Raw genomic sequence first — 23,053 nt, 5'->3', positions numbered from 1 at the left:
AATAGATTTTCTGTATTTTGTGGCCTCTGATGGTGTGCAGTCTTTTCCAGGGGCCTTTCCATTGGGGAGCTATCTGTGACAAGGCTAAGCTCTTCAACAGTTGGTTCATCATTCAGTTGGTTCATAACAGGCAGGCTTTCAGTAGTGTTGATGTTTGCATCCCTAACAATATTTTCACAAGAGTAAAGCTCAGAGTAGTGTTCTACCCAGCAATTCATCTGCTTGGTGTGGTCGCTGATTGTTTCCGCTGTTGTCTTCTTTGAAGTTGGACCCAATACTTTCTTGATCCAATCATACATGTTTCTGACATGCATAACACTGTTTCAGACTGCCCTATTGACAAGACCGGCATCAGATCTCACCTGTTCCAAATAATATATAAGCATATATATAATGTAGCCGTGGGAATGATTATACGACTCGCCATCATGTTTGGCATGCCTATGTTCTCCAAGATTTTGTGTGAGGAACAAGAGGGAGCAGATGAAGTTCTAAGCAGAAGCTAATAGTAACTCCTGTCCCAAATTATGTGGAAGCTTCTTCAACCAAATCACAAACTCAGTGTTGACAAACAGTTATGAGCCTCTAACGTGTATTAAATGAATATCCACGCAGAATTAACTGAACTCCAAATGTCCTAATCTAGCAATCAATGTCCTTGGAATAGACTCTCAAATGCACTTCAAGGGGTAGTCTCTTCCTTCTGTTCCAAAAGTTCAGGCCAGATTTCTAGCCAGAATATTTCTAGGATATTACTGTCTAGTCTAGATATTAGAATATACTATATTATATAAATTATTTCTACAGTACCTTTCAAAATAGTGTCTTCATTATATCAATAAATAGGGAAAGGAAAAATAAAATATATCAATAGGTCTGTGAGTTTTCCCACAAGTCATCTGCGTGTTTGCATGTAGCATTGTTTTATTCTTGTGCATAACAGGAGGTTCTCTTTAGCTAATGTTGCTTTACTTTTAAGATCAAATCCGTCCATATAGCTGGTAAAATGTTGTGCTAATACACTTTTCCAAGGTGGGAACAGCTGCTATTGTAGTTAATACTCACCTTTATTTTCACTAAGATAATCAAACTTTAAACCTACCATTACAATTGAAATCTAATGCTAAAAATTAAAGGTAGATCCTGAATCTGATTTTAAACTTCAAATCTAGGGAGTGAAAGAAACCAAAAAGAATCAAATAGTTTCTTTTCAGCTGAAGATATTTTATTTAAATATACCATCTGAACGACGTAGCAAGGACTTGTCCAGCAGTGCAGAGATTTCTAGGGCAAGTGCTGTACCATTTTCCGGTGCATTATTCTAAAAATGACTGAATGAAAGCCTTTTCAAGAGGCACAACATACTGTGGTGTTACTGCACATAGGATTAAATATATGTTTTTACACTGAATGCTGGCCAAACAGTTGAGACTTATCCAAAGAAAAATTTGTTGTGTATTAGCACAGCAGAGATTCCACTCAGGTTTAGGTGACGGTCTCTCCACAGCTTTGCATTCAAGAATATAAAATAGCTTTTGAACTGAGGGAATGGTGTTGGTTCCTAAATTGCATATTATACTGTTTAGGTAGTATATAATTTCAGGACTGACTGTTTGTTTCTAAAGCAGTGTGGTACTGAGGGACAGGGTTTTATTTCAAGTCTGTTCGGCTGTTGAGTAGAGGCAAAATATCTCTCAGAGTAAGATATGTGACTGAATTTTGGTGTGCTGACTTGTTACAGTAATTTGTTTACTGCTAGCATCAAAATATTATGATTAATGACTTTATTGAAAATTAGCGATTTGGGAAACAAAATTCAAAGAGCAGGATGTATAAATATCTTTCCCAACTATTCCCAGGGTAATAGCCATATGAACTAGGACAGATTTTAACATTTGTTAAAATGAACGAATCAAACTGTGAATGTCCTCTGACAAGGCTATTTGTTGATGGGTTGCTCTTCTATGGGAGCATTGGATTCTCTAACTCCCTCCCATACATCTGAGGTCTAACTGTGACAGGGTCAGGCCAGATGACTACAGGAGAGTGTTTGAAGACAGATATATTAGTCCCAGGTTAAGTAGATCCCTTTTCCCTGGGTAAGGTAACAGGGGCAGTTCCAGAACAAGCAGGAACTTGCTGGAACCAACAAAGGCAGGCAGGCTAATTAGGACACGTGGAACCAATTAAGAAGAAACTGCTAGAATCAATTAGGACAGGCTGGCTAATCAGGGTACCTGAGTTAAAAAGGACCTCACTTCAGTTTGTAGTGTGTATGTGAGGAACTGGGAGCAAGAGGCACTAGGACCTGAGAGTGAGAAGACATATTGCTGGAAGACTGAGGAATACATTATGAGACACCAGGAAAAAGGTGCTGTGGTGAGGATAAAGAAAGTGTTGGGAGAAGGCCGGGGGAAGTAGCCCAGGGAGTTGTAGCTGTTGCACAGCTGTACCAGGAGGCACTCTAGACAGCTGCAATCCACAGGGCCCTGGGCTGGAATCCGGAGTAGAGGGCAGGCCCATGTTCTCCCCAAACCTCCCAACTGCTGATTGAACACAGGAGGAATTGACCTGGACTGTGGCTTCCACCAGAGGAGAAGGCCTCTGGGCAGTTTCCTGACCCACACGGTGAATCTCTGAGGCGAGGAAATCCGCCAATAAGCGCAGGACCCACCAAAGTAGAGGAGGAACTTTATCACAACTGGTGTCAGGAGTGGAATGTGGTGTGCATGGTGTGGCGGAAGGAGGAGGATGATTTAAAAAAAAAAAAAAAAAAAAGAGGGTTTAATTTTTTTTCATCGCAATGGATGACATAGTGCGGGCACTGATACAAGCCACAGTGGCCCAGTAGAAGGCTACCTGTCTCCAGGCAGCCGCCCAACAGGAGGCAATGCGGCTGCAGCAAGAGACTAATCACCTGCTTATGGACGAGACTGTCAGGACCGAGATATGTAGCGAGAACTGGTAAACTAGGTAAAGACCCTTGCAGAGCTGAACCGCAGCCATGATGGGACGCAGATCGTACGGCCCAGCTATTGGCTGCAGAAAATGACGCAGGAGGATGATGTAGAGGCATACCTTCTGGCCTTTGAGAAGACAGCCCTACGGGAGGCCTGGCCTCGAGATCAGTGGTCTGGCATCCTTGCCCCATTCCTGTGTGGGGAGGCCCAGAAAGCCTACCATGATCTGCCTGAAGAGGCTGAAGCAGACTACCCCCAGCTGAAAGCAGAGATCCTGGCCAGATCAGGGGTAACGACCGCAGTACGGGCCCAGCGGTATCACGAGTGGAGGAACCAGGAAGACAAAATCTCATGGTCCCAATTGTATGACCTCATCCATCTCGCATGAAAGTTGTTGCGAATGGAGTCCTGGAAGAGATACTAGAGGTTCTGGTCATTGACCAATACATGAGGGGACTACCGCCAGACCTCCGTGCCTGGGTAAGCCAGAACGAACCCTCCACCTACGACGAGGTTGTTGCACCGGTAGAGAGGCGAAGGACAGCGAGGGAGCTGACCCGTCCAGTTAAGGAAGAGGCACCCCAGGTTAAACGAGCAGAACCAAGCTCTGGAGCTCGGGTGACTGGGCCACTAGGAGGGCCCAGGTGGAAAAAGAGAGAGGCTGAAGGCCCACCAGAGGCCACAAAGAGTTGGAGCATGGAGGGAGAAGAGGATCATGATGTTAGATTGCCCAAACCAAGATACCGGGAAACGCCTAGGACTCCATACAGGTGTTATGCCTGCAGGGAGTGGGGACGCATAGCTACACAGTGTCCCAATGCCAAGGAGCCTACATAGTGTAACCTGGGAACTGGGCAGACCCATGCTCCAAATCCACCTTGTGGAGGTCTCACTAACCCCACATATGTACACCAGACCAGTGAAACTAAATGGGGTAGAGACCATGGCACTGGTTGATTTGGGGAGTGCTATCACTCTTATCTCAGGGAAGCTCATGAAGCGTAGTCAGCTGCTGCAGGCTAAATGTACGAGGAGAACATATGTCCATGGGACAGTTAGTTACTGCCCCACCGTCCCAGTAAAAATCAAGATCCAAGGGAACCCTGCTGAGGTAGCAGCAGGTGTAGTCCCTAAACTCCCATACCCAGTGCTCATAGGGAGGGACTTCCAAAGGTTTGGAGACTTACTCCCAGTAGGTGGATTGGAGAAAGATGGGAACCCTGAAAGTAATGAGGCATCCACAGCAGACTGTCAACCCCCAGTCTTTTCTGAAATATTCCCAGATTTGTTCTCCACTCCTAGACAGGGTAGAAAGACAAAAAGGAAAAGAAGGGCAGCTAAGGCCTTGGGGACCCGAATACTGACCCAAAGCCAGAGGGTCGCTCTCGTAGGTAGGTGGACCCGAGCAGCTGAAAAAGAGGCCATCCAGGAGGGAGAAGCACCCGAGTCTGACCCCCACCCTAATGCCTCTGAACCAGTAGAGGCAACAGAGACTGGGCCCCTAGATCTTGGGGAGATTAGCACCGGGAGAGGAAATTTTGGATGGGACCAGGCAGAAGACCCAAGGTATGACACAATTAGGAAGAAGGTGACCGAAATAGATGGGGTCCCTGTGGAAGGGAGAACCCAGGGACCAGGATCCTACTTCATAATGAAGAAGGATCTCTTATACCGGGTTGCACCAGTACGGGGGCAGAAGGTACAGCAGATCCTAGTACCTCAAAAACACCAGAACGCTTTATTAAGTCTTGCCCATAGTCATCTTTTTGGAGACATTTGGGGGTAGAGAAGACCCTAGCATGGGTCCTACGACAGTTCTTCTGGCCTGGAGTACATGAAGAAGTGCGGAGGTACTGTGCGTCCTGCCCAGAGTGTCAGCTGCACAGTCCCTGTCCCCACCTGATGACATCTTTAGTACCCCTTCCCATCATAGAGGTCCCCTTCGAGCGAATAGCCATGGACCTAGTGGGACCCCTGGAGAAGATGGCTCAGGGCCACCAATATATACTTGTTGTTTTGGACTATGCTACTTGCTACCCAGAAGCTATCCTCCTGCAGAACATGGCCTGTAAAATGATAGCCAAAGAGCTGGTGGGATCTTTGCCTGAGTGGGCTACTGAAGGAGATATTAATGGACCAAGGAACCCCATTTATGTCGAAGCTAATGAAGGACCTCTGTATGCTGCTCCATATACATACCCAGAGAACTTCCGTCTATCATCCGCAGACTGACGGTTTGGAGAAAGGTTTAACTGAACCCTCAAGGCTGGGACACCCTACTCCCTTACCTTATGTTTGCTATCCGGGAGGTACCTCAGGCCTCAGCTGGATTTTTCCCCCTTTGAGTTATTATACAGGCGTCACCCCTGTGGCATACTAGATATCGCCAAAGAGATCTGGGAGGAGGAACCCAATGAGGGGAGAAATATAATAGAACATGTATTGCAGATGCGAGACCGGATAGCCTGGGTCATTTGGAAAAGGCACAGGAGGCCCAGTGAACCTATTACAATCGCCAGACAAAAGTCCAATAGTTCCAGCCAGGGAATCAGGTGATGGTGTTGGTACCCACGGCAGAAAGCAAGCTTCTGGCCCAATGGCAGGGGCCCTATGAGGTGGTTGAACCCGTTGGAAAGTAACCTACAAGGTGCCGCAGCCAGGGTGCTGGAAACAAGAACAGATTTATCACATTAACCTCTTGAAACCTTGGCACCAGGAAGAGCCATGTGTGGTGGCCCAAGAGGCCCCGATCCAGGGAAATAACCTACCTGAGCAGATCAGGATATCCCCTGATCTGACATCAAACCAGAAGAAGGAGGTAACTGAGATGATCAACCGGTACCAGGAAGTGTTTTCAACCAGACCAGACCAGACTACCAAAGCGTATCACCACATTATCACAGACCCTGGGGCAAAGGTAACTTTAAGGCCCTACTGGGTCCCAGTGGCAAAAAGTGAGGAGATAAAGGCAGAGGTAAAAAGGATGTTGGAACTAGGAGTCATTGAAGAATCCCACAGTCAATGGTAGAGTCTGATTGTGTTGGTGCCCAAACCTGATGGCACCACTAGATTTTGTAATGACTTTCGCCGGCTGAATGAGAGAGCCAAATTTGATGCATACTGATGCATAGCCCATACCCTGCATTGATGAGTTAGTTGACCGCCTGGGCAATGCCCAGTTTTTGACAACCCTTGATTTAACAAAGGAATACTGGCAGATTCCCCTTGACACAGATGCAAAAGAAAAGACAGCATTCTGTACCCTAGAGGGTCTATTTCAATATACTGTTCTTCCTTTTGGACTGCATGAGGCACCTGCCAGCGTCTCATGGACAAGCTTCTGTGGCCCCATAACGGTTATACAGCTGTGTACCTGGATGATGTAATTATCCATACCCAACTGGGAGACTCACTTGGAAAAGGTGGAAGCGGTTCTTGACACACTAAGACAGGCCGGCCTCACAGCCAACCCAGCCAAATGTGCTATAGGGATAGCTGAGGCTAAATAACAGTACAGGGGCAGAAGCTACAGCAGATCCTTTGTCACATAACTTAAAGCAGGGGTTCTCAAACTGGGTCTTGGGACCCCTCAAGGGCTCACAGGACTATTACATGGGGGGTCACGAGCTGTCATCTTCCACCCCAAACCCCACTTTGCCTCCAGCATTTATAATGGTGTTAAATATATAAACACGTGTTTTTAATTTATAAGGTGGAGGTCGAACTCAGAGGCTTGCTGTGTGAAAAGGGTCACCAGTAAAAAAGTTTAAGAACCACTGACCTAGAGACATGACTGTCCAATTTTGTGCAGCTCTGTATGACTGTGACATTACCCAGCGTACAATCTGGACTGATGGACAGCTGTGTCCCCATAGTTCTCTCACCTGGAGTGCCTTTTACACTGCTTTGCTGAGAGCCACCGTTCCTAGTCTGCTCTCTCTTAACTTCCAGCAGGTAAATTACTTCCAATTATACTCCGAGTGCTACCATCAGCCACTCTTGAATTACACTGCATAGCAACACCAGCAGATCTGCAGTCCTTCCCTCAGAAATGTACATCTTGTACTGCCCAGCTCTCTCCTGGACAATACAAGCTCATAAGGTCTGTCACTATTAATGAAAAATAATATGCACAAATCCTGTTATCTGAAATGGAGTTTCCCAAACAGTTCAGTCGAAACACACTGGTTTAGATAAAACAAGTTTAATTAACTACAAAAGAGCGATTTTAAGTGATTGCAAATAATGAAGCATAAAAGTCGAATTCGTTACAAGAAAATAACAGTAAATCTCAACTAATGCCTAACTTAACAAGCTAGAGTGAATTCAAAGCAAAGGTCTCTTTCACCACATGTTTTAACAGACTTACAGGCTAAATCTTTCAGTTAGGATCCCTCCCCCATTCCAAAGCTGTTCCCTTTGTTCTTCAGGTGTTGTGGATGCTGTGGGTAAAGCTAAAGGAGGAATAAGTTGGAGCGTCTCCTCTCTTTCCTTTTATCGTCCTTTCTGTTCTTTGAGAATTGTCTCCAGGTGAGATTCAGGAGACATAAAGTCTGTGTGAACCCAAACCCCCAGCTGTTTTTGTCAAAAAGTAGATTACTGTTCACATCATCTTTCCTGCCAAAGAATGGCCAGTTAACCAGGTGATAGTCCCTTTGATTTGCTGAGGCATTGAATAACCTTTTGTCTTTGGATGGTTTGTGACTCTTCCCCAGACTCAGAACATAGCGTTAGTAATATTTTGCAGTAAAATCCTGTAACTTTACATAGTGTTGCCCACATATTTTGCCAAGAGTTTTCAAGTGATACACAAGGTATACTTTGTATGAAATTTATCATAGTCAAGTAAACGTGGTGAACGTACAGGTATAGACTGTAACCCATTTCACGCAATTTTAATAGGTTGATTTGCATATTTGAAAATAACTGATAACTATAAACTTCCCTTTAGAAAAAATGTCAATTCAAAGCTAGTGAAGACAATGGTGTGACAGCCCTGATGTATGAAATTCTTTATGTATTTGGACAAGTTTTCCATTGCTGTGCCAGCACCTTTAAGACTAGTCTGGGGCAAGGCGTATTCTCTAAAGCAGTGGTTCTCAAATGTATTTGATTGGGCCCCCCTTCTGTGTGTCTATAGTCATTTACGCCCCTCCCCCAAGTACATATACCACCACGCAGCTCCGTAGGGAGAGAGGAGAGTAGTGGCTGCTGGCTGGGCGCCCAGCTCTGAAGGCAGCGCACACCAGCAGCAGCGCAGAAGTAAAGTGGCAATGTAAAAAGTGACATTCATCAATATCACTTTTCACAGCAGACTTAGCGCCCCATTGTCACCCTTATTTCTGTGCTGCTGCTGCTGCCACTCTGGGGCTGACAGCTGGAGCTCTGCCGCCTCCAGATGAGACATGAGGGGAAAGAGAGGCTGAGCTGCCTCATAGTGAGGGAGTAGGGGAAGGAGAGCATCACCCTGATGAGGGATTGATTAGGCAGGAGAGAAGAGAGCTCTGGGTCAACAGGGCTCTGGCTTTCCCCTTGATCCCTGTCTCCTGAGTGTGCATGGCCCTTCTGCCACCTCGGGCCAACAGCCAGAGCTTTAAAAATAAAACAAGGCGGGGCAGGGGAGTACAGAGCCTGCACCTTCCTTGACACATTCCTGTGCATCCTTTGGGAGCGCCGCCCCCCCATAGTTTGAGAACCACTGCCCTAGACCAGTGGTTCTCAACCTATTTTCTTGTTGTGTGTTTTCAGTGGTCTGCAAACGCATGCTACAATGAAGTACCCATCCTGTTCTTAAAGGGGCAGTTCCTATTAACTGAGCTGCATGCTGTTTTTCATTGCATTTCTAACATAACATCCCAATTCGTTTCTTTTGCATTACAAAATTATTGCATTTACTCCAGGGACTTCACATTCTTCACAAGAATCTGCATCTACTCGTATGTATAATTTGTTTATACTACATATAAAATGCTACACTAAAAGAACATGAAGTTTGCCAAGTCAAGCACTCACACTTGGAAATGGCCGAATTAAGTTTGCCTGAGCACTATGATACAGTATATACTTAAATGATTGCATACTATTTTTTTCTCCTGTGTGGTTAGTCAGCAAGATTTGGACCCAGGATCTTTGGATGCACAGCACACACTTCTTCCACTTGAGCTGAAGAAGCAACTAGAAAGCAAAGTAGGCTAATGGAGATTAGAAGAAAATGGCACAATTTGCTGGTGTGCTACACAACTGTTTGTGATAACCAGCATGCAAATGGTGTAGCAGGATTACTGTGTTATCTTCCTGCTTTTGGGAGCTGAGTGTTTAGTGGTTAGAGCAGTGATTACAGATGGAGTAACCAAGCTCATAGAGCTGGGACAGTCATTCTGAAAGACAGTGGGACCAGTGAGACAGCATTTGGCACTTTCACAGTAGAGACCTAGGTTCTATTCCCAGCTCTGTCAGAACTGACTTCGTGGAACTTGTACAACTTCTCACTTTGTAAAAGGTTGTTTGGGAGAATGCTAGGTGTTTGCTTCTGATTATAGGGCTTGTCTACACTGGCAAGTCTCTGCACAGTAAAGCAGCTTTTTCTGCTCAAACTGCAGACGTGTACACACTGCCAAGCCATTTTGTGCACAGAAACTCCTCAGTTGCTGCGCTGCAAAAAACCCACCTCCACGAGAATCGTAAGGCTATTTGCGCAGAGGCTCCACCGCTCTATTGCCAGTGTAGGCACATGATTGCTTTCTGCACTGTAATTGGCCTCTGGGGCTGTCCCATAATGCCTCAAGTGACTGCTCTGCTCACTGTTTTGAACTCAGCTGCCCTGGAGACATGCGCCCCTCCCCTTGACAGCTATTGTGTGCTGTGCTGATCTGCTCCGGGACGCAAAGCAAACCATTAATGTGGAATGCTCGTGTTGTTGAACACAGAGGGGTGTGTGTGTGTGTGAGAGAGAGAGAGAGAGAGAGAGCGCGCCCGGGGAGAGAGGTGGGGGCTGAAGTTGTGGTTTCCCCCTCCCCCTGCGTCAAGACTGGTTGCTTCCCGCTGCTGTCTGAACTTACAAGACAGCATGCTGACATGTTCTGTCCCCCAAAACAGTCTCTCTCTCCCCCACCTTCATTTGAAAGCAGCTGGCAATGTACTAGGATGCCCATGGAACAATGAGATTGGGAAACGTGCATCATGTGATGCTGTACCTTCCTCATGAGGCATTGCAAACCCTTCCCTAAGCACCCTGCTGCCAGTTGCACAGTGGGATAGCTACCACAATGCACTGCTGTCTTTGTCGTTGCAAGAGTTGCTAATGCGGATGCATTCCAGCTTCACAAGGAGCACAGTGTGAACACGCAACAGCAATTTAATTCCAGCTTTTTAATAAAAGTGGTATAACTTGTGGTGCAGAAACTTGCCAGCGTAGACATACCCTTAGAGGTGTGAGGGAGGCTTTGATCAGTAATTAGGATTGTGACCTGTGCAGCAATACTAACAGCGCTCAGCTGAAGAAATGAGACAAGAACCCATGTGTGATGGGTTTCCCCAGGGATTCCCCCTGGAACTGAGGTTCCACTGAGCCCTCCAGACCCAGTAGCCTGGGTTTCCTTTACACTGTACTGCTGTGACCAGTCTGCCAAGCCCTCTCCCAGGCTCCAGCACACACACACACACACAGGTAGGGACACACCCAGCTGCAGTACATACAGACGCTGAGATCAGCTCTGCAGGGGGAGGCTACAGCTAAGGAACTGTCCAGCTACTCAAGTGCATACCCATCTCTGGAGTGTAAACTCAAAATTATACCATTTTGTGCTGATCTGTAAGTGTAAGCTCATGAAATTTGCCCCTTCCCTCAGTGTGGAGAAGGATATGCAACAGCTTTCTTCCTCAAGTTATAACGTCCCTCACACTGGTTGTAGACAAAGCAAAATGAGTATATTAACTAGAAAAGATAGCTTTTAAGAGATAAGGGATAGCAAACAGATCAAAGGAGATTACATAGCAAATAAACAAAACACTGCAAACTAAGCTTAATATACTAAAGAGACTGGATATGGGTAGTAAATTCCCACCTAAATAATGATTCAGGCAGGCTGCAGAGATTCTTAAGGGGCCAGCTGCACTTGCTTACAGCTTAAAAATCCCAGGTGTTCCTTTCACATGCTAAAAAATCCCTTTAGTTTGGGTCAGCACTTCCCCCAGTTCAGTCTTTGTTCCTTAGGTGTTTCCAGGAGTCTCCATGGATGAGGACTCAATGAAGAACAACAGTGATGTCACTCCTCTGACTTAAACAGCTTTTGCACAGAGTGCGAACCGTTTGTCTCAAAACTTTTATTCCCACACCAGTCAGTGGAAAAACACTGGTATTCCAAGATGGAGTCCAGTACCACGTGAGCTGGTTAATGTTCCTGTAGTGCCACAGTAGCCATTGCTAGGAGGCCATTTGTATCATCCTCAGGTGGGAAATAAGCTCCTTCTAAGGCCAGTTGTTCTCCCTAGTGGTTCATTAACATAAATGGACCCTTCCCAGCCCGGGGCGGTGAGTTGTATGGGCTTGTGGTGCCTGGACTTCAGCAAATTCAGGGCCCGATGAGCCCGGCTCCATGAGTGTTCGGGGCTGGGTCTCTCCCCCAGCCCCACCTGGTGCCCCTGCACACATCCCCCGGTCCCGCCTGCTGCCCCTTCATGCCTCCTCCGGAGCGTTCCCCAACCCTGCCCACTGCCCCTGCATGCCTCCTCTGAGTGTCACTGTCTGCCCTGGGCAGCAGGCAGCTGCCCCCTGCAGCTCAGTGCTGTGCTCCCTTGCCGGCTACAAGGGAGTGGCACCAAGGGCAGGCAGAGGTGGCTGCTGTGCCTAAGGTGTGGAGGAGGCGAATGGCAGCCTCCACCTGGCAGGCAACTCAGAGGAGGGGTCGGACTTATCCTGGCTAGACTTCCTGAGCAGCAGCCTGGGGAGGCTAGGGAGGGCCCCCCTTCCCTGGAGCCCCATGCCCTGCACCCCGTTCCACACCCCAACCCTCTGTCCCACCCAGATCTCGCACCCAGCACCCAAACCCTCCCCTGCACCCAGCACCCCAACTTCCCTGCACCCCAACCCCCTGTCCCAGCTCAGAGCCTGCACCCAGCACCCAAACTCCCTCCGAGAGCCCACACCCCTCCCACACTCAAACTCTCTCCCAGAGCCTGCACCCCGTACCCCCTCCTGCCTCAGCCCAGAGCACCCAAACTTCCTCCCAGAGCCTAAACCCCAAACCCCCTCCCAGAGCCTTAGGCAGGTGTGGGGGACAGGGGGAAGACTTGGACCCATTCTAGGCGCCACCAAGCATTATACGAACCTGCTGCCCCTATTCCCAGCCAGCCATTTAGACTGACTATCTTTTGCCTAGTGGGTGTTCTGATACAGACACATAGTCAATATTCCTAACTTCAGATACAAAAATACCTGCATATAAATAAGATAATCATTTTCATATTCATAAATCATAACCTTTCCAGTGATATCTGACATGACCTATCTTTTATAAAATACATTAGAATTATGCCAGAATATATTGGAGTAATATCACCGTGAAGAATATGGGGTGCAGTGTCACACCAGGCTCTCCTGTCTCTCCATCCAGTTTACTTTCCCCTGAGCTAAAGGGTGGTTAGTCCAGAAGGGTCTCCTCCACAAATGTGATATTTGGCCTGAGATATGGGCAGGAATGACAGTGCTGCCAAATGTGTTGGTGTCACACTAAATGCATACTACTTGGCAGGACTTTAGAGAATATGAGATCAGTTGAGTCTCATAAGGTGGGGGAGGTGGAACAAGATTGCAGAGGGGTAGAAGTATCCCTTTTCCATGACTTAAAAAAAAGTGGCCAATAGGAGATCAGTCAGTATGGAATGGGATTCTTCAAATCCACGTAGGACCAAGCGGGAAGGAGTCTCCCCAACTGCTGTATTGATTTGGAGTTTAGTGGCAAGGAAGGAGCTTGGTTTATTAGATTATTGTTGAACAAAGCACAAATTGTGATAGTGTATTTTTATTTTTAGATGTAACTTATTTTAACCACTTGAAAAATAAATGGCATAGACAGCAAAAGATCACATATGAACTGTCAGATTTTTTTTTAAAGTAATCATGATGCTTACAAAAAAACCTAACATAAATATAAGTTTAGATAAAGCAGTATAATTTGTAGACAAGCAGGATGTACAAAATAATGTCCCCATGGGCTCAGAGAATACACGTCAACTGTTGTTACTGAGGATGAGAAACAGGGTTTATCAGACCTGCAGCAAGCACAAAACTACTTTGTTTTGTAGAAATGACACACATTACAAACTAATTATGTAATGTAACTCAACTTAATTTGTAATAAAGTAAATAGTTAACTTTTTAACAGACAGAAGTAAACGTGTGAATAAGCTGAAAATGTATCTTGTAAATTATTTTTCACTTCTGAAGTGTAGAGGAGAAGATAATTCCTGTGGAAACAGACTGTGACACCACCACATGGTTTAACTTTCAAGAAAACCTCTTTGGAAATCAGTAGAAAGCATATATGTAGGTCTAAAATCATTTTAATGAAGAGGTCTTACCAGAGTGGTCTTAGCCATGTGTAAAGATATGGAAAACAAATTAAAGTGTGGATTAATTATATCTGCATGAAGATGTAAGAATTTTTTTTAACAAACCTCCTTCTTTCTTGCTGCTTTTGTATCCAGAGTCAGTGTAACTATGGAGAGAAAACAAAACCAGTAATTCATTCAGAAAATAATCCTTGTGTAATACCCACACGTTTCATCTTCAAACAGCATTTCATGCTTACTGAATAATGAATAGTGGACATAGGTTCTAAGAGATATCACCAGGGCCTGATCTTTCCATTGTTCTGAGATGCAGCAAAAGTAATGTGGTTCTTCAATGCAGGGGTGGGAAGGATTAGGGAACATGTGCAGGGAATGAGTGCCACTGTTTGTCATGAAGCACACTTCTGTGAGCCTCTTATGTACTGTTTGAGTACAGGGTAGGAGCAAGTAAGATGAACGACTAGGATGTCGAGAGCCCGCTCAAGGCAATCTGCCACTTTAGAGAACACTACAATGTGCTGCCCCTGCCATGCCACTCAAATTTGGTCTGGTGCCCCTCTATCATGATGGAGGGGTGGCTGGGCCAAATCTGCCAACCTAAGCAGCTGCCTAGCTTGCCTATAGTGAGAGTGGCCTCTTGAGTATGTGGATAGACCTGCTGCTCTCTGGAGGATTAGGAATGCTCTGGAATTAGGAGTGCTGAGTGGCTGTGGTGCTTCTCCGTGACCTTGGGGAAGGATTCTACTGAATTTTACTCCTGGGAGTATTCTGTGCCAAACAAAAAAAAAAAAAAGAATTTCTGCAAAATTCTGCCAATTTTATTCGTCAAATAAATGTGGACGTTCTAGCATGGCACTGGGGAGCACAGGCCACTGGCTGCACAGAGGTGGACAGGCACAGACTCAGTATTGAGGCTGCACCTATCCCTGACACAGCTCAGGGACCAGGCCTGCTCCAGAAACACTCAAGGCCCCTGCCCCTCCATGCTAGTTGCACCCCAGGTGTGGCCAGGCAAGCTCAGCAAGACAGGATCCAGGTGTGGGTTGAGAGGGTTCTGTGTGGGGCAATCTGGATGTGGACAGCTCAGTTGGGGATCCAGGTGGGGGGGAGGGCGGTCTGGATGAACAGGGGCTTGTTGAGTGGGTTCTGGGTACAATGGTAGTGGGACTCTGCAGGGGGGTCCAGGTCAAGGTGGTTTGGGCTCAGCAAGGGAGGGTCTTGGTGTGGAGGGGGATAGAGCTCGGCAGGGGGGTCTGGGTGTGGGGAGTCAGTGGGGGTTCCAGATGCTGGTGGAGTGGTGCTCAGTGGAGTGGAGAACCAGGTGCATCTGGCTGGCGCTTGGTGGGATGGGGATCTCGGTGTGGGTGACTCGTTAAGGTGGTCCAAGTGCAGGGAGACTGGAGCTCATCAGGGTGGGGAGGTTCTGAGTGCGGGGGGGGATGAGGCTCGGTGAGGTGTATGAGGAGGTCTGGATGCACAAGGGTTGGGTGGATGGGGGAGCAGCTCCCTATACAGGGATCCCTCCCCTTGCAGCTGAGGAGTGATGGATGCAGGAAGTGTGTGTGTGTGTAGGGAGTTTGCAGAGCTTCCTGCAGCCGAGGAAGAAATCTGGGGGTGGGTCTGACCTGGCCCCGGATGCCATACAGGGAAAGAGGAGGTCCCATGCTCCCTAGCCGAACTGGGACTAGCACCTGATCCTGTCACAAGGTAGGAGCCACCAGGCAGGTCTTCCCTAGTGCCGCCCCCTGCCCCACAGTAATTTACCTCTCTGCCGGCTGCCTTAGTTACCTGAAACATAGTGTTTTGGAGAGTCATATGACCGCTCTTTTGGCTTCCCTTTGTTTCCCCATCAAAAGTCATTCTTCTGTGGGGATGCAAAGAAATCTGCAGGGACATAAATTCTGCGCATGTGCAGTGGCGCACAATTCCCCCAGGTGTAGAATTTGCAAGCTTCTGAAAGTTGTTAGTCTATTCTGGCTTGAGTGGAAAATTAAACTACTGTTTGCCTTTCTTGCGTGACTAATAACTTAACTGTAACTGAAAAACTTAGATCCAGTGTCATGGCTTCCGAGTCATCACAGACCTCCGATCAGACTGCACATTTGAACAAGTTCTTCCTCAGACCTTCTTTGCTGTCTTCTTCTCCCAAAGCATTAGTTGTGTGACTTACACACAGTAGGCCCATATTTTCCCGTCTCAGACTGGCAGTTAATTACTACTGTTCTTTTCTACCACTCTTCCTTCAGCCTCTTCTTTCCTCTGATTGGTTGCTCAGTGCTGCTGTGCTTGATGTCGCTCAGGGTTTGTTTACTCTGCAGTACAATAGGAAAAACAGAGGTGTTAAATGACTTTATTTTAAAAATTGTTAGAGGTTTCAGGAGTTGTCTTCAAGCCGGATAATCATGGAGGGTCCATAATAGTTGAAGAAGGAAGGATAGGGTACAATTATTTTTTTTCTCAATTCCCTAGACACATCAAAGACAAGTAATTACTTTAGCTTTTACATTTATCCTGAGGAGCACGCTACCTTTTCTCTTGACAGAGTTAATAGGTATTTTTCAAAAAACGATCACAGTTAGAGGATTTTGGAACAGATCAGAAGATAAGATAAATGTGTCATGCTTCTGAAATTTAATCCTGTGCTTTTTGTATTGCAGGAATAGAGTCTTATTGTGACATGTATATGCTCTAAGAACAGGGAAGTTTTCAGAGATCTTCACTTATTTTCTTGTCTAAATAAATTAAACAAAGTTCATACTGTTATCTGACTCCCCATCACTGAATTATTAATTTTAATTATTCTCTGTGAATGTGAATAAATGTCATCTGGCAACCAGTTAGAAATGCAGATAAATAGTGATTGCAAACTTTGCAAATACAGCTTGCAGAATTGAATGGAGAAGCTGAGAAGCTGACCTAGGTGACTTTATTCTATAGGGAACAATTATAATGTTGAATTAAAATTGCTTGTTTCACTGATTAGTAGTACCCGTGTGCTTAATTTTATGCACTGGGAGCAGTTCCATTGATTCCAGTTGGACTGTTTAGTGCGTGATGCACAGTATGTAGGTAAGTTTTTTTGCAGGATACAGGCCTAGCTCTTCCTAGCTGCAGACGCTCCTAGCCCATTGGACAGTAGTTCTTATGTAAGCGAGCCCATAGCAGACATCAGTTTCTATAAGCTTTCTCCATGAAAATCAAAGTAGTTTTGATAGCTAATAGAATTAAATGCACTAATTTCATATACTGTCCTAAAATCTTAGATATTCACAAAGGTGGGTAGTTTTGAAGTCTGACTGTTGAGACTAGAGAGGTCAATAAAAAGTTGGTCTACAATCCGTAGGCCCTAGGGAAACATACACTTCTGGGATCCTGCCTTCTGATCTGAATAACCACCACCACCTCCGGTTCCTTTTTTTGATTCTTTGCTGGTCCCAAAAGAGGCATTGTTTGCTGTAATAGTCACAAAATGATGGGAAATGCAAGCATAAATGGGGGGAGGACATGGAGGAGGAGAGATGGAAAGAAGGGAAAAATACACTTCAGTGATGTTCCCTACCATACATACCGCTGCAGTAAATTCCCATAGCAGACTGTACACGTAACTACTGTTGGAGAAGGAAGTGTCTTCTTTACCCAATGCCTCCCTCCTCTCCTTTACTATGTTGGGAATGGAAAAGTGAGTCTCCGTTGCATGGTGGATGGGTGAGGACTATCTCCTCCTGCTCATCCACTGGTGCAGATGTGTGTGTGAACTGAAAAAACTTCACTCACTTGAGTGAGTGGTGGCAGTACTAGCACATGGGGTCACAATACCGCTCAAGTAAGTTAAGTTCTTTCAGTTCATGCACAAATCTGCATTGGCCAAAACAAAATGTTGATCGTTCTCCCCCTGCCCTCAAAATTGGGGTCCTTCTAGGCACGTCTAGTTTGCCAATGAGTTGCTCTGGTCCTATCTACAAGGTCTAATTTATCAAATGAGTCATTTAAAAGGGTTAGAACACTGAAAATATTGGATTTTTTTCAACATTTCCCCCGGAATTAAGTCTTACCTAGACTCGGATGTAAAACTGGTACAGGAATTATTTCATCTTCATAGAACCCAAACAAAATTGAAATGTAAATGGAAATATCAGTTCAGCCCTATAGCTTCTATTGAGCAGCTACCAGTACATACATAATATCAATATAAAAAAGTTTATAAGTGGGAATAAATTGTTTTTTCTAATACTGTACTTTATTTCTGTTTAACATGCTAACAGCTATTCACAGGTTGCAGCAATATGTGGAATTGTGGTAGTAACTGAGTGAATGCATTGCTGTGTAATGTAAGCTACTAGGATTCCTGCGGCATAGCATATGGTGTACCGATGTTCTGTTTTTAAATTGACAGGTCCATGTAAATCCTTGTTTTTATCGATCACCTGAGACTAGTCATCTATTACCACTGGAAACAGATGAATGGCACTCTTTGAGCCCAGGTGACAGCTTTTCCCTGTTAATAGACAAATACATTTTCAAGGTCCTCTCTACACACTCAGATGTGGGAAGCACACTAAGGTAACGATATCCAATGTGGAAAAACCAATAGTAATACTATTTGTAATATAAACTTGTTAATTATAGTTTTCTAAGGCACAACAGACCTTGAATGAACAAAAAATAAATCCACATAAACATCTGCTTAAAGTCAAGTTTAAATTATTATATCTCTTCATTAAGAACATAGAGGGAAAGCATGAAGTAACTAGATCAATCCATATCCGATATACACTGCGGTCCCAATCTTGGAGCCCCAGTGAGTGGTTTATTGTAGTATCTGGTGGGGAGATTGTGGGAAACGAGAAACATGTACCTGCTTTATCATTCTTACCTGTCAACATTTTAATAAATAGAATCAAAAGTGCTTTTGTATCTCACGGGTGAGATTTACAAAGGCATGACACCCAACTCCCATTGAAAACCTGTGTTTTAGAAATTGTGGGGGAAACTGAACTTTACTTAAACAGGTAGTATAATGTTTAATGTAATTTTAATTTTAAAAAATAAGCTTTGGTTAACAACCAATAAAAAGATTCTACTTCCATACATCCTGATCTCACAAGTAGGGATCTTGATTTAGATGTAACCCTTTAGATCTAACTTTTTTTCTGGTGAGTTACCAAAATATTTATTGCTGGAGGAGCAGAAAAATGACCACGAACACCACTCTCTGGGGACAAGTGATCTGAAAGACTGAAACAATTACAGTGCTGATGGTTCCTGAACCAAAAACTACTGCATATCTTAATTTTTCAATTCACTGTGTGTTTTATTTGACACTGCACACTTTCCAAGTTGTGGAGAGGAGAGAGCTAGTAGACAGGCAAATGTTAAAGTACAGTCGAAGATCCTGAATCATATTTTAAACTCTTAGAAGTGTTTAAACTTCAGAATTTTGTTTAAAATGCACTTACTTCTAGTTTTCCAAAAGGCATTATGGTTGTCCACAAGCCTCAGTGGAACAGCCAACAAGATTTCTATTTTTGTTAAAAAGCAAAAACCTATGTGAAGATTGAAAAACATAAATAGATAAGTGTCAAATTTCAGCCTGGTGCAAATGTTTAGCAATTACCTGCTGTTTTATGACAAAACAATGTATGTTGAATTATACAAGTATGTAAATAGAAGTTAGACGTATGCGCAAGTACCGTGCTGAATTAGGCCCCAAATGAAGAAGTGCATTTAATCTATTATATATAATTTTGTTTACTGTTTCTAATTTGTAAAGCACAACACTCTGTACTCTCTACTTGGAAATAAGCTAGTATAACAGAATGAAAAATGAGCTACTGCTACTGGAATGGAAAAGGAATGTTTGAGATATGGAAGCTGGGACTTAAAGTTTGCATTTGTACCTGTTCTATGTTAGGATTTTATGCTGATGATTACTACTGTAATATTTGTATCTTCTAGAATTTGAATAACACACTTCAAAACCTGTATTCATTTTATGGTAAAAATGATTATTTTCAATAATGTAGTAGCAGTATTGTAATTTAACAGCTCCTACAGTTTAATGAAGGCAGAAACCAGTTTATTTTATGGTCAGTAATGCAAATCTAGTTTCACCTTGTCATATTGGGGTTTTGTTTGGTCTTACCCTTAACCTTGGATCTGAAGCGGCGCTGACTGATGATTTGGTTGCTTTTCGGCAACTAAGTAGTTTGTTCCCTAAATACATCATAGTAAAAAATTGCCAACAGACTAGCACCATTAATATGTATGATAGATGCAATACAGTAGAGGTTTTTTATTGGTCTCTTAATATCTGAAACTGAGGTTTGCTTCACATATGGCATTTTAGTGAAAATAGACATTCAGAGTTCAAATAAATAAAGGAAGTTTTTGAGATTTTTTCCCCCCCACTAAAAGATGCATTTTAATATACTATAGGAAAAATAGCAAGATTGCTGCAGATGAAACAGCAAATAAATCCTCTTCAAGTGGTCATCCTATCAAGATGTCTTGTGATCCATCTTTAGCAGAATTACCTTCATGTTCTAATAATAACATACAAGTGAAAGCACATTCTCTGTTGGAAAGGACAGGAGAAATTCCAAAAAATGAGACTTCTTCCAAAAGTTCGGTGAGTGTTAATATCTGATTAAATATTGCAACATCTGTATTTTTTGAAGGGTGGGCTGAAAGGTAAAATGAAAATTGTTTTTGTTCTTGTCTCTGTACCTTTTTAAAGCCCTTCATGGGGGAGTAGGTTCTTTGACAAATTAAGAGGCTGTTTGATAATTCATTATCATGATTTTATTTACGATAATAGAATTTCCAAAAAAATTGTGGCTGTCACAAAAGCCTTAAGCTGACATGCCTGAGCTTTTCCTTATACTTGCAGCACTATAAACAGGTACAAAGCAGTAAAAGATTGCTTCAGAACAAAGAATGGCTTTGTTAATGAGTGATATCACAAATAAAATTTGTATTTTGTGGGAGAAACAAGTGTTGAGTTCTGCTTATGTCCTTACAAATCCTGTTGTGTTCCAAAGCAGTGTAATATACTGGAAAAAAGTGTAAGGTCAGGGCTCTGACAATGAACAGGGACGTGCCCCCAAAGCCATTGCTTAGGGTAATGTGCAGCACAACACAATGCTTGTACCCGGCTGAAAAGCCTCTGAAGTTCCGTCTCCTCACGTGCACTGCATCTAGAACCACAGACACACTGTTCTGGGGCTAGGTCAGGGAAGATCCACATGTATTGGTTCACACAGCTTCTTCCACTTGGTTACAGCTCTGGAGTTGTGTGTTCACGGTCAGACAGAATACAGAGAAAAGGTTCATATTACCCTTCCTTTGTAGTGTTAATGTTTCCTTATGTTTGTGGTAAAGAGGCTTAGAGCTAGAATTTGCAAACAACAGAATTTTCAAAACTCTGTCTTGTTATCTTACTGTGGCTGAGTAAAATGGCTTTCAGTGTAATTACTGAGATGCCAATTTTATTTTTACTACTGTTGCTTTTCTAATGGAGGAAGCAATGTCGTGCAAAGACAGCCACGCAGGATGATTGCTTTTTGATAACATACTGTTGCTGATATTTTTCTTTATAAGTACAATTGAAATGCCAGCCTTCGTCACACTTACAAGACTTCCAAAATATATTTTATCCCTTCTTAAAAGCAGAGGTTGTATTGGTTTAAAACTGTCAATGATCATGTCATAAACAGAGTCTGTATATTTTTCTTGTATCAGAGAGGTAGCCGTGTTAGTCTGGATCTATAAAAAGCACAAAGATCTTAGTCTTTAAGGTGCCACAGGACTCTTTGTGTATTTTTCTTGTTTCTGTAGCCCAGTTCTGGAGTCTTTGTTTCTGAGCATAAATTAGCAGAGAGTGAAATAGACACTTGAAAAATGCCAAACTTTTTTGCATCTCCCATTCTACATAATAATTCACTGTTCCTTACTCTCACTGTCTCCAGGCTTTCTGATGCTTCAGTGGGCACAAGCCATGTGCCATCCATGGCAAGGTATCAGTGAGATCGTTTATGAACCTTTTGGTCTGTAAATGAACATAGGCTTTCTTCCAAGGGTTAAGGAGTAAAGAGTGGCTTCTTTAAATATTGATTGGCTAAGAGAGTAGGCGGTGCCAAAATGTTCAGCATTATGACTGGCTTTTGCTTCTGTTAAGCTGTACCTACAAGAAAACCAGATCCGTTCAGGCTGTTTATGAAGACAAAGCTGCTTACAAATGTCTTTTGAACCAAGTCTTTTTTTTCATAGTTTTTGTATCCTAAAAGTAGGAGGATAAAAGTACTGTGGTCCTAATCAACAAACATTATTTCAGTTGTTTTCTGCTAGTTGTAATGAAAATGAGGAGCTAAAGCCTGTCTGGAGGAAAAGGATGCTTCCATCTTGGATGTTGCAAGGAGACCTCATGGTTCAAAGTCTGTCAACTCCAGTCCCTAAAAGAGGTAGGTTAGTAATGAATACAAAATACTTTCCTTATGACAATATGCATATTTTCTGCTTTGATCTTTTCTGACCATCAATATGGTAAAGTGGGGATATAAACTAATTATTTTTCCTCCATAGAATCCTCTTTACATTCCTGTATAGTTTGACAGATGACTGAACATATTCACTTCTATTGCTTCCTTTGTCGCACATGTTATGGTCTCTGATGTTTGCAGCATGGATCCAAAGAGAGGGTGAAACTTTTATTCTGACCTGTAAGCCTGACATAGGGGGCACATTTGTCTTCCTAAAAGCTTGTTGACAACTTCTTTCTTTTACATATTTGGTTTTGTTAATGTTTTTTTCTTGACAGATTACACCTTGATGACAGGTTTACATGTGTAACAGTTCTGGTCAGTTTTATAGTGCCTATAGTTCAAAAAAACAAAACAAAACATGTCTTGAAGTTTTTCCCCCAAATTTCAGCAGCATCAGCAATACTGCAGCAATCTTTCTGCAATTTGTCCAAGGCTATGGAAACAGGCTTCAGTGTATCTAGCGCATCTTCTACATTTCTCTTTAGTTTGTTGTTGTCTACTTATATCATTCTCTAGTATACAGAATGGGCAGGGGGGCAAGGTACTTTGCGCAGTGGCAGTATCATAACCAATGAAGTTAATCTGAGGTGTGATTATTGCTAGTTGAAATCTTTTATTGAACCAATATCTGAACTACACAGCTTGTCTCCCTAATATCCTGGGACCAACACGGTTACAACTCCTCTGTGATTTACCAGTATAGGAAGACATGGGAGGCAGCCCATAAGAATGATGCAAAAATGAGTTTGCTATCCAGTTCATCCAGATTGTTCAGACATATCCTCAGCATCATCTTCAAAGACATTGCCTTCTGAGAAGCATATTTCATAATATTTCATTATGAGAACCAGACCTTGCATCTCTTTGCTGCACTGTTTATATTTGACACGTTTCTTCTTTTTAACCTGATGTACAGGGATTTGTTGAAGAGATTCCCGAATGGAGTCTTTTTTTATGACTTGCCGTCAGTGCTGTTTTTTTTTT

General features: G+C 43.7%; 1 protein-coding gene and 1 pseudogene across 3 annotated transcripts in view; both read left to right on the top strand.

Moving 5' to 3' along the window:
- Positions 1-23,053, top strand: part of APLF (aprataxin and PNKP like factor) — a 112,755-nt gene that overhangs the window by 19,129 nt on the left and 70,573 nt on the right. For 2 of the 3 annotated variants that reach the window (XR_004377293.2, XM_032806357.2), the window contains exons 3-6: positions 9,069-9,146; positions 17,923-18,089; positions 19,965-20,157; positions 21,862-21,988. Coding sequence is in view for 2 of the 3 variants with exons in the window: in XM_032806357.2 (XP_032662248.1) it covers positions 9,069-9,146; positions 17,923-18,089; positions 19,965-20,157; positions 21,862-21,988 (565 nt within the window). In the remaining variant the exon portion in view is untranslated. The remainder of the gene's footprint in view (positions 1-9,068; positions 9,147-17,922; positions 18,090-19,964; positions 20,158-21,861; positions 21,989-23,053) is intronic. The other variant, XM_032806358.2, reaches the window with a different exon arrangement.
- LOC116840014 (U4 spliceosomal RNA) lies at positions 22,612-22,715 on the top strand (annotated as a pseudogene).

The sequence above is a fragment of the Chelonoidis abingdonii genome, chromosome 3, assembly GCF_003597395.2.
Source record: "Chelonoidis abingdonii isolate Lonesome George chromosome 3, CheloAbing_2.0, whole genome shotgun sequence".
Lineage (NCBI taxonomy): Eukaryota > Metazoa > Chordata > Testudines > Testudinidae > Chelonoidis > Chelonoidis abingdonii.
The sequence above is the reverse complement of the archived record's forward strand: the minus strand, read 5'-3'. Positions and strand labels throughout refer to the sequence as shown.